Consider the following 15,150-nt stretch of genomic DNA (forward strand, 5'->3'; position numbering starts at 1 on the left):
ATGGCAACCCACTCCAGTGTTCTTGCCCGGAGAATCCCAGGGATGGGGGAGCTTGGTGGGCTGCCGTCTGTGGGGCTGCACAGGGTGGGACAGACTGAAGTGACTTAGCAGCAGCAGCAGCAGGAAGACTTACAGCATGCCTTTGCCAATGTAACAAGGTCCTTCATCATGGGGACCCAACCTCCTATCAAAAGGCTCTAGCTTTGGAATTGGCACAAATCTGAGAATTTGTTGAAGACAGGGCCTTGCATGTTTGCATACTCAACAAGATGTGTAGCAACATGAAAGCCCCAAAGAGGAGCATTTCCTAACACTGGCTTTATGGAGTTCTTGTACGAACTACAGATAGGAATGTATATAAAGTGCTTAACACAGTACGTGACACATCGTAGATGCTCAACAAAGTGGCTAGAATACTATTGCAATGGGCCAAAGAATAAACAGAGTGGATACAGTGAATGTAGACTACTGTTTCAAGAAATTTAGCTGAAAATAAGAGATTAGGACAGATGCCAAGCGAAATTTATTGTTTTTAAAGACAGATTTTAGCATGTTTATAGGTTGGTATGTATGTTCCAAAAAAGAGACTCTGAAAGTAGGACTTCCCTGGTGGTCCAGGGGTCAAGACTGCACTCCAGTGTCGGAGTCCCAGGTTCAATCCCTGGCCAGGGAACGAGAGCCTACATGCCACAACTAAAACCTGGTATAGCCAAATAAATAATGATTTTTTTTTTTTAAGGTATGTTTGTACCTTTAAAAAAAGACTCTGAAACTATAAAACTTAAGAGAATAACAGATGGAGCAAACTCCATGATGGGGCAGAAGTAGAGGAAATCAGGCATACCTGTATTGGGAAGCACTGTATGAGGGGCCCCCCCTGACAGCAAGTAACAGGTGATCACACAGAACTTTCAGAGTGACAATATAGAGTGGAATGTTAAGGGAGTTCTTATTTGACACTCTGTTTTCTTAGTGAAAGAGAAGGCAGTCAGTGGTTTGGGACCTATGAAAGACAGTAATGTTGAAAGTTCAGCTGAGGATGGAGCGGAAAGGCTGGCTCCTCTCAGCAGCATTCTTCCTTCATAGTCCACACATAGGCATAAAGACAGATGGGAGATAGATCCATAATGGCACTGTAGATTAGTTCATTCTTTCGGTCGCAAGTAACATAAACTCTTAACTACCAAAAGCAGAAGAGAGAATTGCTTGGAAGAGTACTGGGATCAACAACTGACTATAGGAACTTCCCTGACGGTCCAGTGATTTAAGAATCCAAGTTTCCACTGCAAGCGTCATGGGTTCAGTTCCTGGTCAGGGAACTAAGATCCCGAAAGCTAAATGGCACAGCCAGAAACAAAAACTCTCCCACTGGCTACAGTTGGTTGAAGATCAACCAACTGAAGTTGGGATCCTGGGACTAATGAGGAAACCTAAGAACTTGCCTCATTTCAGCCCTCCACAGACCACATACTGGGATTGCCTACCAACAGCTCTGAAATTTTATGAGTTACAGTGGAGGTCCAAAGAAATTTCTAAAATTCCTAGGAAATAGTTGGGTTAGCCTGGTGATAAAAGTAGGGTAAAGAACCAGTTCTACAATAGAACATGAGGCAGAATTCTAATAGGTCTCTGCTAGGGAAGGTTTCCATCAGAACTATAAAAATGTCTCCTCAGTCAAGGAACTAGATTTACATTTTATAAACAATAATTCCACAAGGAACATAGTCACTCATCAGACATTTTAATGAATCCCATCTGATATGACCCCTGCTTTGGGGGTAGCCCATCAATCCAAGAAGAAACAGTTACAATGCAACTTGCTAAAGACCAGAACAGAGGAAATTACAAACACTCTGCCCCAGCCACACACCCCTGGGGCTGATGGCAGAAGAAATGAGGGAAGAAGCAACAGGTAGAAGGATGACCGACTTCAAGGGTTGGACTATACGTCATGTTTGGAAATTCCAATTTGGTGCAGCTCCCCAAGGCCAAGTGGCAGGCCTTGTTTATTTAATTCAGTAAAGCTTTACTGAGTACCTACTTAGGGATGGGTGCCATGAAGGCACATCAAAGGTTAAAACATGCTGCTGCCATATGGAGCTTCTGTGAGGCGGGCATGAATACAAATTGATGACTAGACTTCTGCTTCATATTCAATTACCTAACTTTCTAACTTCCCTGAATGGCCTCGCCTCATTTCATGAAAGACGCTGACAGAGAAATCAATGGAAGGTTCTGTACTAGTGTCTCCTCGTTCTCATGAGAATCAGGGAGGAGTGAGACCCAGTTCCCAAGAAGTCAAATCCACCAGATAAAGTACAAGCTGGTCCTAGTTTTACTTCTTGCTGCTACACCACAGCTCCCCTGCCCTGCTTTTCCTTAAAATCAGTCTCCCAAAGCTCACTGTGCTTATGTCCCAGACCTACCTTGAACCAAACTTCCAAACTCAGGGTTCAGAAGACTTAGCTTTACAGCATGTGGTTTAAAAAGAAAAAGCTTAGGTATATAGGTGTCTGCAACCCAATAAAGCCCTGGTACACTGTCACCACCCCCAAATCCAGTGCAATCTAGACCTGTTCAATTACAGACCAGGGGGATATAGTGCACACTGTGATGCTGGCTTATTTAGTATGACTCTTTAAAAAAGACATTGAAAAACCAGCACCTGCCTGGGGAAAGATCACATGTGGGAACCAAAAGCCTGTCTTTTAGGAATGGTTGACCAAATTAATGCTGCTTAACCTGAAAACATGGAGACAACCTATCTGTGATTAAGTTTTCTGAAGGGCTGACGTGTAGATCAAGTTTTAAACATATTCTGGGCGAGGCTTCCAGGGAAGGAGAATGTAGTACTTAAGGGCCTTCTAAAGCTCAGAGCTATGCCACAGTGAAAGGACCCGCCTTGTGAGGTAGTGAGCTGCATCAAGGGAGGTTTTAAAGGGCAGAAGACCACTTGGAAGGAATACTGTCAAAAGGGGGCTAAACCAAGTTTGTTTCAAACCTAGCAAGGAAGAAGAGGCAGAGGAGGGGGAAGATCTTGCACCCCATGAATGGGATCCTCCTGACTGCATGCACAAACTAGAAAATACAGTCCCTAAATTAGATGGAGAGAACCTTTAGCCTGATACCCCACACACAGCAAGTCCTTTAGGGCAGGTTGGAAAATTTTTACCGCATAATGTCCCCTCTCCTAACTGGGACTGTCTGTTCTAGACACATGTATTAAGGCAGCCAGCATGGTAGAATACACTAATGTTCAGCTCTGTGGAGCAAGAGACGTGGGTTTTAGTTCTGACTCTGCCCTATATGATCAGGGGGCTCCTTCCCTTTTCTGGGCCCCCTCCATGAAGTGAAATGAACTTACACAGTCCCTTCCCTTCTAAAGGGCCTGGCCTTTCTGGCTAGGCGCCCCTATGGCAGATCGAGGGCCACAGTTCTGGACCCCAGGGCTACACTTGTGGACTGCCAGAGACCACCTCTGGCGGAAGCAGCGGCCACACTCCAGGCAGGGGAAGGGCTTCTCCCCCGTGTGCAGGAGCTGATGCTGAGCCAAGTGGCTCCACTGGGCAAAGCGCTTGGAGCACAGGTCACAGGCGTAGGGCCGCTCGCCCGAATGGACGCGCCGGTGACTGGCCAGCAGTGAAGGGTAGGCGAATCGGCGCCCACAGTCATCACAGGCATGCAGCTTCTCCTCGGTGTGCGTGCTGCGGTGGATGGCGAGGGAGCCGCTCCGTCGGAAGGCGCGGCCGCAGTCCGGGCAGGGGTACGGCTTCTCCCCCGTGTGCAAGAGCTGGTGCTGGAGCAGCGTGCTGCGCTGGGAGAAGCGGGCTTCGCAGTGCTCGCAGGCGTAGGGGCGTTCCCCAGAGTGCACCCGCCGGTGACTGACCAGGCGAGAGGAGGAGGAGAAGCGCCGCTCGCAGTCCGGGCATGGGTAAGGCTTCTCGCCCGTGTGGATGCGCTGGTGGATGACCAGGGCGGTGCGCTGGCGGAAGCGCCGGTTGCATTCCAGGCAGGTGTAGGGCTTCTCTCCGGTGTGTGTGCGCTGGTGGATGGCGAGCAGGGAGGGGTAGGCAAAGCGACGCCCGCAGCTGGCGCACTGGTGGGGTTTCTCACCCGTGTGCGTGGTCCGGTGATTGGCCAAGGACCGACTCCTCCGGAAGCAGCGGCCACAGTCAGGACAGTGGTAGGGCTTCTCGCCTGTGTGGATGACCTGGTGCTGGGAGAGGTTCTTGCGCTGGGAGAACCGCTTGCCACACTGGTCACAAACGTAGGGACACTCCCCAGAGTGTGCCCGCCGATGACTGACCAGCAGGGACGGGTAGGAAAAGCGGCGCCCACAGTCCGGGCAAGGGTAAGGCTTTTTCAGATTCTGGGCACACTTGTGGCTCTGCAGGGCCAGGTGATCGGGAAAGGTACAACCACAGTCAGGGCAGATGGGACCTCCTGAAGTCTGCCGGGGGATCAGACGGGGTTTGCTGGGCCGCCGGCCACGCTTCCCCTTTCGGGGCGCCTCCTTAGGTGGGAATACTTCCTTCTCTTCATTCTTCTTTCTGGTTTCTACAGGGACACAAAGGAGAAATTAACAAATACTGGGCTTCTACTCTTTCCTATTAGTGTTACAGGTTATAAAACAATCACACTCAACGCCATCTTCAAGGAGTGTGAGTGACACAGACAACCAACCAAGTGAGACATACTGCTCAAGAATATGGAGGGTATTACTGAAGCCCCTAATCCAGCTTGGAGAAGTCAGGGAAGGCTTCTTGGAAAGATTAAGCAGACTAAGAAGTTTTTGAAGAGGTTAAATTTAAGGCAGGAAATGAAAACAAATGAGGTATGATCTGGCAGTAACTAGATCATAAGGCCCTCTAAGTCCATGCTTCTCAAATTTTATTGTGATTCTGATCATTTGGAGGGTTTAATGAAACACACTGAGGCTTCGCAGGTGACGCAACGGTAAAGCTGCCTGCCAATGCAGGAAACTCAGGAGATGAGGGTTCAATTCCCGGGTTGGGAAGAATCCCTTAGAGGAGGAAATGGCAAGTGAATCCAGTATTCTTGTCTGGAGGATCCCATGGACAGAGTAGCCTAGTGGCCTTGCTTCATCCTGAAGGCTAAAGATTCCTGCACTGATCAAGGTCACTTGGCCAGAAGGGCAAAAAGAGGCCAGTGCACGGCAGACCACTCTGCCCCATTGGAGCCTTTCAATCCAAATCTGGAAAACTCGGAGGTATAGGTTCTCTCAGTGTTAGCTGCTCAGTCCTGTCTGACCCTACAACTCCATGAACTGCAGTCCACCAGGCTCTTCTATTCACCGAATTCACCAGGCAAAAACACTGGAGTGGGGTGCCATGCCCTTCCCCATGGAATCTTCCTGACCCAGGGATTGATCCTGGGTCTCCTGCATTGCAGGCAGATTCTTTACCTTCAGAGCTTCCAGGGAAGCGCTTATAGGCTCTCTTAGAGCCCAGGCTGGAGGCAGAGTCCTGGGAAGGAGGCAAGAGGGTGGTGGAGGTGGAGGTTTAGTTGCTCAGTCATGTCTGACTCTTTTCGACCCCATGGACTGTAGCCCACCAGGCTCCTCTGTCCATAGGATTCTCCAGGCAAGAATACTGGAATGGAGAGTCATTTTCTTCTCCAGGGGATCTTCCTGACCCAGGGATCCAACCAGGGTCTCCTGCATTGGCAGGTGGATTCTTTACCACTGAGCCACCTGGGAAGCCCCAAGAGGGTGGTAACTCTTTTTAAAAGTTCACTGATCCATTTACACAACAGACAACTGCATGTAGTCAGTTTAGAAATTGGCAACAGGGACTGGACACCAATCAAAGAGACAAATATCCTGAAGTTGTGAAAATAAACACAGTAAATGGAGCGTTCCAGCTTGGGTCATAGCTACCCCTCAGCACCGAAAAACTCTGGACTGAGTCATTAGAGGCTGCAAGCCCTCCAGAGGCATTTTTCACTCACTTCTTTGGACTGCTACCCCTTTTGGGCACTCCTGTGGATCCAGGGCAGCCGGTTCCCAATCATCTGTATTTCGTTCCAACCAGGAGATGAGGGCTGGTTTGGGACCTGCGCACCCTGGGGGAAGGAGAACCAGTCAGGCCCAGCTCATACACAATGCTAGGTAGATTGATCTACCCCGGTGACATCATCTGCCCAGCCCCCGTCCTCCTCCCCTGACACAACTTGGTCGCAGGCCAGGACCCTGGACCTCTAGACTCCCTGCCTCCTCCCACCCCCAGCTCCTCCATCCCTTTGGACCCGCGGAAGCAGGCTGGGCTGGGCCTCACCGAGCGCGCCCAGGTGGCCGTAGGTCTCCTGCATCACGTCCCGGTATAGGGCCCTCTGCGCGGGCCGCAGACACCCCCATTCCTCCCGGGAGAAGTACAAGGCCACGTCCCCGAACTTCACCGCCCTCGGTCTCCTTCCCCTTCTCCGGCCGGGTCTGGCCTCTCCTGGTCCCCGCGCAGGGAGCAGAGCCGAAGGCCGCGCCATTGGACCCGAGAAGCCGGCACCACGGCCTTCCCCCTCCCAGCCTCGGCCCCTGGGCGCTGGAGGGGCCGGGGATTTGGGAGCCCCCGCCAGACCCGTGCGGAGCGTGCCGGGGAGGCCCGGCGGGAACCGGAATCAGCCGCCTGCGGGGCTAACGGAAACCTTTCGCTGTTATTCAGGAAACTCCTGCCCGAACTTGGGTGAAAGGCACCGGAAGATGCCTTCGGCGAAAATGGCGGCGCCGCTACTGCACCGCCTTTGCCTGAAACACAGGCAGCTTCCAGCTATCGATTTTATTGACCGGAGCGCCATGCCGGCTGCCTAACCTCTTTGCCCTCAAGTGTGATGGCGCTGCGATTGGGCTTCACGCCCTTTTTTCCCCCGTTCCACGCGCTCATTGGGCGGTGGCCGAAGATCGAGCATTCTGATTGGGTGATGCCCAAAGCGGCCTGTTTGAACGAAGCCAACGGAAGCGTAAGGGCAGAAAAGCTGGACCCTCGGGTCGGGTGACTGCCAGGAGTCTTGGGGCGGAAAGGGGCGAACCCGCCGGGGTCAGGAACGGTCCCCAGTTCCCTAGAGGTGCAGCCTAGCCGAGGGAGGGAAGGATTTCAGCGACGGAGTCACTCTGGCCAACCGGGGGCCGAGATTTCCCTGGGTTGTCTTTCCTGGCTTTCTCTTCCGATGGTGGGTTAGTTCCTTATTGCCCTTTGGGGAAGGGAATTAATGTTAGCGTTTCCTTTGCGCAGGTACTACGCCCAACATATTACACATTTCAACTTTTTAATTTTTTGCTACTTCTGTGTGAAGTGATGGTTATCATCCTGGTTCTACCAATGAGGAAAAACTCAGAGGGTACTTGCTAGTAAGCAGAAGGAACAAAGATTTTGTGGTACGCACCAGCCTAAAATTTGCGAGTTGAGTTTTATTCAGGGACCTTAATTGAGGACTATATTCTCTCCGATAGCTCTGAGGAACTGCTCCGAGGAAGGAGCCAGTATATATAGCAGATTTTGTTGGAAATATTTTTGGAAATAATATTTCCACAAAAAAATATATTTGTTGGAAATATACACATTATATATATATAATTATAAAATCAAAAGATTATTGCTGATCGCAAAAAAACCCCGACATTTCAAGTTAATGATATTGTGCTTTTCTCTGTTGGAAGAGTGTTGCAACTTGTTGAAATTGTTCTTTAGATATGCAACTTATTGTAACTATCTAGCCCAGTATCTATTAAAGAATAGAATATTTCCTCTATTTTTCCATCTTGAATTCCCCTCAGGGTGCCCCTTAGAACAGGGGCAGGGGGACGTGGCGGTTTTAGTGGCTGATGGCTTGATGGTGGGCAACATTTGTGGTTTATTCATTCATTTATTTATTCATGCCAACATTATGGCATTAATAGCAGGGTATCTTCCCTTTCCATAGGGCCCCCCCTCTTGGTGGGGGGGCTATCCCCCCACCAGGCTTGTGACAACTCAGTTCCCCCATCAGGGATTGAACCCTAGCCACAGAAGCAAGAGCCTAGAATCCTAACCCCTTGGCCACCGGGGAACTCCCATACAGGGCCCCCTCTTGGTCATAAATTCAGGTAAGGTTTAAGAGGCATTTCATGATCAATTTGTCTCATGGCACCAGGAATTTTCGTTCCTAGGTCAGGGGAGTATTTTATTGATCAGCCACCCAATGTGCTATTTTTGGATTAGGCCCAGGAAATGTCTTCCTCTTTTGCTTCTTCATACCTAGAGTCAAACTGTTACAATTATTTAATATAGAGTTATATATATGATCAATTGCCTCAAGACATTTAGCCACCATTAATTTTGTTGGGAGGGATTGGGGGCAGGAGGAGAAGGGGACGACAGGGGATGAGATGGCTGGATGGCATCACTGACTCGATGGATATGAGTTTTGAGTAAACTCCAGGAGTTGGTGATGGACAGGGAGGCCTGGTGTGCTGCAATTCATGGGGTTGCAAAGAGTCGGACACTACTGAGCAACTGAACTGACTGACTGAATTTTGTTGGAGGCCTGGTTATACATTAGGTAATGCAAGAGGCAACAATCTTATAAAATAGATAAAGTATAAGTAATACAGCTAGTAATATTAATAAGATTATAATACAGCAGAGAGACACAGGGCTTCCCTTGTGGATCTGTCCAGAAAGAATCCGCCTGCAATGAAGGAGACCTAGATTCGATCCCTGGGTTGGGAAGATCTGCTTGAAGAGGGCATGGCAACCCACTCCAGCATTCTTGCCTGGAGAATCTCCATGAACAGAGGAGCGTGATGGGCTATGGTCCATGGGATTGCAAGAGTCAAACACGACTGAGTGACTAAGCACAGCAGAGAGACACAAAGCGTACATAATTTGAAAACAACAAAAAGAGAACAAATTTCAATGATTAGTATAGCTAGTTGTAACTTGGTTATAAGAAGCCATCAAGTCCAGAGGTGAACCAGCTATGCTCAGTCATTCAGTTGTGTCCAACTCTTGTGACCCCATGGACTGCAGCCTGACAGGCTCCTCTGTTCATGGAATTCTCCAAGAATACTGGAGTGGGTTGTCATTTTCTATTCCAGGGGAATCTTCCTGACCCAGGGATCAAGCGCCCATCTTGTGCATCTCCTGCATTGGCAGGCAAATTCTTAACCACTGTGCCACCAAAACCAGTATAGCAGTTCCTCAGAAATTGAAAACTAGAATTTATTACCTAGCCACTCCACTTTGAGTATATACTCCAAAGAATTCAAAGCAGGGTCTTGAGCTATTTATGCACACACATGTTTATAGCAGCATTATCCACAATAGCCAGGAGGTGGTAGCAACCCAGGTATCTGTGGACCAATGAATGGATAATGAAAATGTGGTGTTTACAAACAATGGAATATTAACCAGTCTTAAAAATTTTAGAAATTCTGCAACATGCTACAACTTGGATGAAACTTGAGGACATTATACTAAGTGAAATAAACCAATCACAAAATGATAAATACTGTATGGTTGTGTTAGGGGAAGCACACTCACTGAAATCTTCCACCCTGGCCAGGCACCTTAGTAACTATTTGCATAAGTCGATTTACAACAGGAGGTCCTGGTAATGAACACAGAGCTAATAAGCCTGCACCAACGGAAAGAGTTCGGGAAAGGTCAAAAGGAGACACCACAGGTCCGACCACCTCCCAGAATCCTCTCTAGCATCCATCTTGGCTGAACAAGGCGTGCACCACCAGGAAGGGCTCTGAGTCAGAATGATTGGTTAAAGACAACCCGGAAACTAATTCCATCACCATAAAACCCGAGACTGCGAGCCACGTGGCAGAGCTGTTCTCCTGGGTCCCCTTACCCTCCTGCTCTCCACCCAGGTGCCCTCTCCCAATAAAATCTCTTGCTTTGTCAGCACCTGTGTCTCCTGGGACAATTCATTTCCAAGTGTCAGACAGCCCAGTTTCGGGCCCTGGAAAGGGTCCCCCTTCCTGCAACAGTTGCACTTATATGAAGTATCTAAAGTAGCAAGTTTCATAGAAACAAAGTAAAATGGTTGTTGGGTGATTATCATGGGCTGAGGAGAGGGGAATATGAAGGGGTTTTTTTTAATTTTTTTTTTCCTCTTTCTTGTTTTCTTTTTTGTTGTTATTCTAGTGGGGTTATAGAAAGGATTATATACCATGATTGGATGGGAGTTAGCCCAGGGGTGCAAGGTTGGCATGACATCTGAAAATTAATTCATGTAATACATCATGTGTCAATAAAATAAAGACCACAGGATCATCTTAACAGATGTGCAAAAAGAATTTGACAAAATCTAACACCCTTTATAATTTATATATACTTATATATATCATACATAATATAAATAATATATATATTATTCTCATCACTTCTATTGTTCTAGGCAGAATTAGGCAAGAATATGAAATAAAAGGCATCCAGATTGGAAAGATGTAAAACTTGTTATATGTAGGCGACATAATATGAAAACTCCTAAGAAATCCATCAAAAAAAAAAGTAGTCATTTTGTATGACTATCAATTTCTTACAAAACTAAACATAGTCTTATCATATATTTCAGCAATTATGCTCTTAGGTATTTACCCAAAGGAGTTGATAACTTCTGTTCACATAAAAAAATTTGCACATGAAAAAAAAATTTGCACATGAATGTTCACAGCAATTTTATTCATAATTGCCAAAGCTTTGGGGCAAACAAGATGTCCTTCAGTAAGTGAATGGATAAATAACCTGTGGTATGTTCATACAGTTACATATTACCAGTGAAAAGAAGTGAGCTATTGAGACTTCCCTTGTGGTCCAGTGGCTAAGACTCTGCACTCCCAATGCAGGAGTCTCAGGTTCAATCATTTGTCAGGAAACTAGATCCCACATGCCACAACTAAATATCCTGCCTCCTGCAACAAAGAACAAAGATCTCCCATGCCACAACTAAGACCCAGTGCAGTCAAATAAATAAATGTTAAAAAAAAAAAATGAGCAATCAAGATGTACAAAGATATATAGTAACCTTAAATGCAAGTTACTAAGTGATTACTGTATGATTCCAACTATATGACATTCTGGAAAAAGGAAAACCATGGAGACAATAAAAAGATCAGTGGTTTCCATGTGTTAGGAAAGGAGAAATAAACAGTTGGAACACGGAGGATTTTTAGGGTAATGAAACTATTGCACATACTATAATAATAATGGATACATGTCATTATGCATTTGTCAAAACTCTGAAGCACATGAAAAGTGAACGTTAATGTAAACTGTGAACTTTGAGTGATAATGTGAACCAATGAAGTTTCATGCAGTGTGGTGCTCAGTCACTTCAGTCGTGTTCGACTCTTTGCAACCCTATAGACTATATAGCCTGCCAGACTCCTCAGTCTATAGGACTCTCCAGGCCAGAATACTGGAGTGAGTTGCCATGCTCTCCTCCAGGGGATCTTCCCAACCAAAGGACTGAACCCGCATCTCCTGCATTGCAGGTGAATTCTTTACCATTGAGCGACTGGTGAAGCCCAATGTAGGTTCATAGATTGTAGAAAATCTACCCCTCTGGTATGGGATGTTGATTGTGGGGGAGGCTGAGGGGAGGGCAGAGGGATGTAGGAACTCTCTGGGCATTCTGCTCAATTCTACTGTGAACCCTAAACTACTTTAAAAATAAAATCTATTTTCAAAATGTTAAATAAAGATTCATGCTACAACGTGGAAGACTTTAAAAAACATGCCAAGAGAAATAAGCTAAATACAAAAGACCATGTCTTGTAATTTCATTTACATGCAGTGTCCAGAAAAGGCACATCTACAGAGACCAAAAGCAGATTAGTGGTTGCCAGGAGCTGAGGGAGGGGAGAATGAGGAGTGATGGCTGAGGAGTTTCTTTCTGGGGTTATGAAAATGTGCTTAGTTGATTGTGGTGATGGTTTCATAACTCTCAGTTCAGTTCAGTCGCTCAGTCGTGTCCGACTCTTTGCGACCCCATGAACCCCATCACCAACTCCCAGAGTCCACCCAAACCCGTGTCCATCGAGTCGATGATGCCATCCAACCATCTCATCCTCCGTCGTCCCCTTCTCCTGCCCTCAATTTTTCCCAGCATCAGGGTCTTTTCCAATGAGTCATAACTATAAATATACTAAAAAAAAAAAAATTGAATTGTACAGTTTAAACGGGTGAATTATATGGTGTGTGAATAATATTTCAATAAAGCCGTTAAAAAAAGAAACAAACAAAACTATGTCCTAGTCATAGCCATAGCAAGATGATCGTGGTAAATAATTATAAAAGGCTTCCTAGAGACTCTAGGACAGCCCCTCCCAAGCTTCAGCTCACTACGCCCTCTGTTCCTCTCCCCTTCAGGCTTTTTGCCGGGTTTGAGTAATCCTGCGGCTCTCGTCTAAGAACTCGCTTAATTAGGTACGCTGTGAATAGACGAATAAAAAGCAATAATAGGCATAGGGAGGAGACCACGAAAGGCCCTCACAGAGCGCCCCCAGGTGGCCGTAGGTCTCTACATCACTTTCGGTAAAGAACCTTCTGCGCCTCCGATTTCACTTCTCCAAGAAGAAATACTCGGCCGCGGCGGTAAAGCTTCACAGCTCACACCCTCCTCGGCGAGATCCGGGCTCTGGGCTTCAAGTGCGGAACGGTGCTGGTGCGGCGCTTGAATTCTTCCAGTCCCCAAGTCCTGGATGCCCCAATCCAAGGGCCACTCTCTTTTCCGAGCCAAGGAGCACTGCCCTGCTAGACCCGGCGCCTGAGCTGGCTCGGATCTGGCTACGCGTGGGTCCACGCTGCGGCCAAAACAGAGGAATCGTAACGTCGTGGTCACTCTCGGACTCAAGAGTGAACAAAGGTATCGGAAAATGCCCTAAGAGAATATGGCGGCGACTGCCTTCACAACCATCATTCAAAAGCAGTCGGAAGCTAGTCATTCGTTTCCTTCAGATGATCTTATCAAATAAGAGCTAGCTCCAAATATTTAGCTCCAGCTCTTAAAATTCCTTACCCCTCATTGGTGCTTCCGAAGATTAGCTTGAGGACGTGTCTTCTGACAACGCCCAGTGATTGAACTGTTTACATCACTGAAATAACGACGTCTACGCTGATTGGCCTCTTGGGCCAGACTACAGGACGCTGTTGCTAGGTAACGCCTGACAGAGGGCCGGGTTCGCAGAGCAGCAGCAGGAGTCCCCAGGTTACTATGCCGGGAGTCCGCACTGGTCAGCGCCCTCTGGGCGATTCTACGTCGACTCTTTCTGTTCTGCTGACCCACAAGACCTCAGAGAGTGCGTCCTGACAGCAAAATGAGCTCGGTTCCTGTCCTGAGAGATGCCAGTTTTGTGGAACTGAGCACCTTTATGGAATTTCTTCATTGCTCCAGGTGCAAAACAGCCTTCTCATTGGAATCATCTAACCCTGAGCAACGCTCCATGTGAGGGCAGGGAGTGTGTTCCCTCTTAAAGACTCTTTGCAACCCCATGGACTGTAGCCTGCCAGGCCCCTCAGTCCATGGGATTTTCCAGGCATGAGTACTGGAGTGGGTTGCCATTTCCTTCTCCAGGGGATCTTCCCAACCCAGGGATCGAACCCAGGTCTCCCGCATTGCAGGTGGACGCTTTACCATCTGAGCCACCACAGAAACCCTATTTAAGAATAAGAAAATTAAAAAAAAAAAGAAGAACATTGAGACTGGGTGACTGGTATCCAGGTCTGTCTGGCTCCAAGTCCAGTGCTCTTTCTGACCTAATCACTAGGGCTTTTCCTTCTGAGACATCTTGGCCCTGAGACTGTCAATTTCTTGACAGTCTTGGCATAAAGTCCCTGACACACTAGCTGGATTTAAGTGACTTAGAGAAGAGCCCTCTTCCCTTTTCTCCACCGCTCTGAGAGCTGAGTGGGCAAAGTCAGAATTTAGTTTTTGTTGCCCCTTAGCATCTAATAACTATACTGTAACAAGAAAAACAACCCACACCACGTGCCAGGAACGGTGCGGTTTGGTGGTTTAGTCGCTAAGTGGTGTCCGACTCTTGCGACCCCATGGACTTTCCGAATGGGGGCGCTCAAGCGCAGTTGAACCTATTTACTGTAACATTTGTGTGTGCTATGTCGCTTCAGACGTTTCTGACTCTTTGCGACCCCACGGACTATAGCTCACCAGGCTCCTCTTTCTATGGGATTCTCCAGGCAAGAATACTGGAGTGGGTTGCTTCCCCTTCTCCAGGGGATCCTCCCGACCCAGGGATTAAACCTACGCTTCCTGCAGCTCCTGCCTTGCAGGCAGATTCTTTACCTAAGAGCCACCGGGGAAGCCCAACACTGCTAAATTAAGGACCAGCAATAGAATTCAATGTGTCTGATTTTGAAGCCCATGTATCCTAACCATTTTGCTGTACAGCCACTCCTGGCACAGCAATTTCTCAAAAATATTGAAATAATGGGAAAAATTTTATTTGCTTTCCCCTTCTTACTGGCTATTGGACTACATCTACATTTTCATCACCTGTCCACCTAGGACAAATTCATGTGAACCAGGCTGTTGTCCTACTGTTTTGCTAAAGCAATTCTCTCCAAGTCCTGCTAAGCTCTTTGTTAAAACACTCTGCCACTTTCCTCCAGTGGCTTCTGAATCCTTTTTTGTTTCGTTGGTTTTATTTTTCAGCTCATCTTTCTGTCTTCTTTGTTACATCTCTTATTTTTAACGTACATTTTCCCAAGGTTTACGCATCCAACTGCGGTTGAGAAATCCTCCTCTAGGCCTGCACATCTAACTAGCTGCTATATATTTTCACATATTTGTTGAGTTGAGAGAGCTTGTTGTTTTTCCTAAACATTTTAGTTGATTATTCAACTACACTTCATTCATGTTGCTAGTATATCAGACCTAAAATCCTGTTATCCTAGTTCTTCCTTCTCATGGCTTTTCCCTGCCAGTTCCAGTCTATTCTGTATCCTATAGCTTAGGATAAATCTGTGAAAAAAAACAGGCAAAGGTCCTCTCAAGATGCTTACATTCCACAGTGGGAGAATGGTCAATTTCTAATAAACATAAACAAGGGTGGGCCCAAGGGTATCAGTTGTCTTGCTCAGAACCAGATAGTCCTGCTCAGTGAAAAACTGTCCTTTGTTCCCCATC

General features: G+C 47.2%; 1 protein-coding gene across 1 annotated transcript; it reads right to left on the reverse strand.

The window, feature by feature from the left end:
- Positions 1 to 1,725: 1,725 nt before the first annotated feature.
- On the reverse strand, positions 1,726 to 6,863 carry LOC136160677 (zinc finger protein 689). Its single transcript, XM_065924651.1, has 3 exons — positions 6,297 to 6,863; positions 5,971 to 6,084; positions 1,726 to 4,557 (listed from the first exon to the last, which is right to left on the reverse strand). The coding sequence occupies exons 1-3, from the start codon at positions 6,499 to 6,501 to the stop codon at positions 3,380 to 3,382; spliced, it is 1,497 nt and encodes a 498-aa protein (XP_065780723.1). The 5' UTR covers positions 6,502 to 6,863; the 3' UTR covers positions 1,726 to 3,379.
- Between the last annotated feature and the right edge of the window lie 8,287 nt (positions 6,864 to 15,150).

The sequence above is a fragment of the Muntiacus reevesi genome, chromosome 2 (genome assembly GCF_963930625.1).
Source record: "Muntiacus reevesi chromosome 2, mMunRee1.1, whole genome shotgun sequence".
Classification (NCBI taxonomy): Eukaryota; Metazoa; Chordata; class Mammalia; order Artiodactyla; family Cervidae; genus Muntiacus; species Muntiacus reevesi.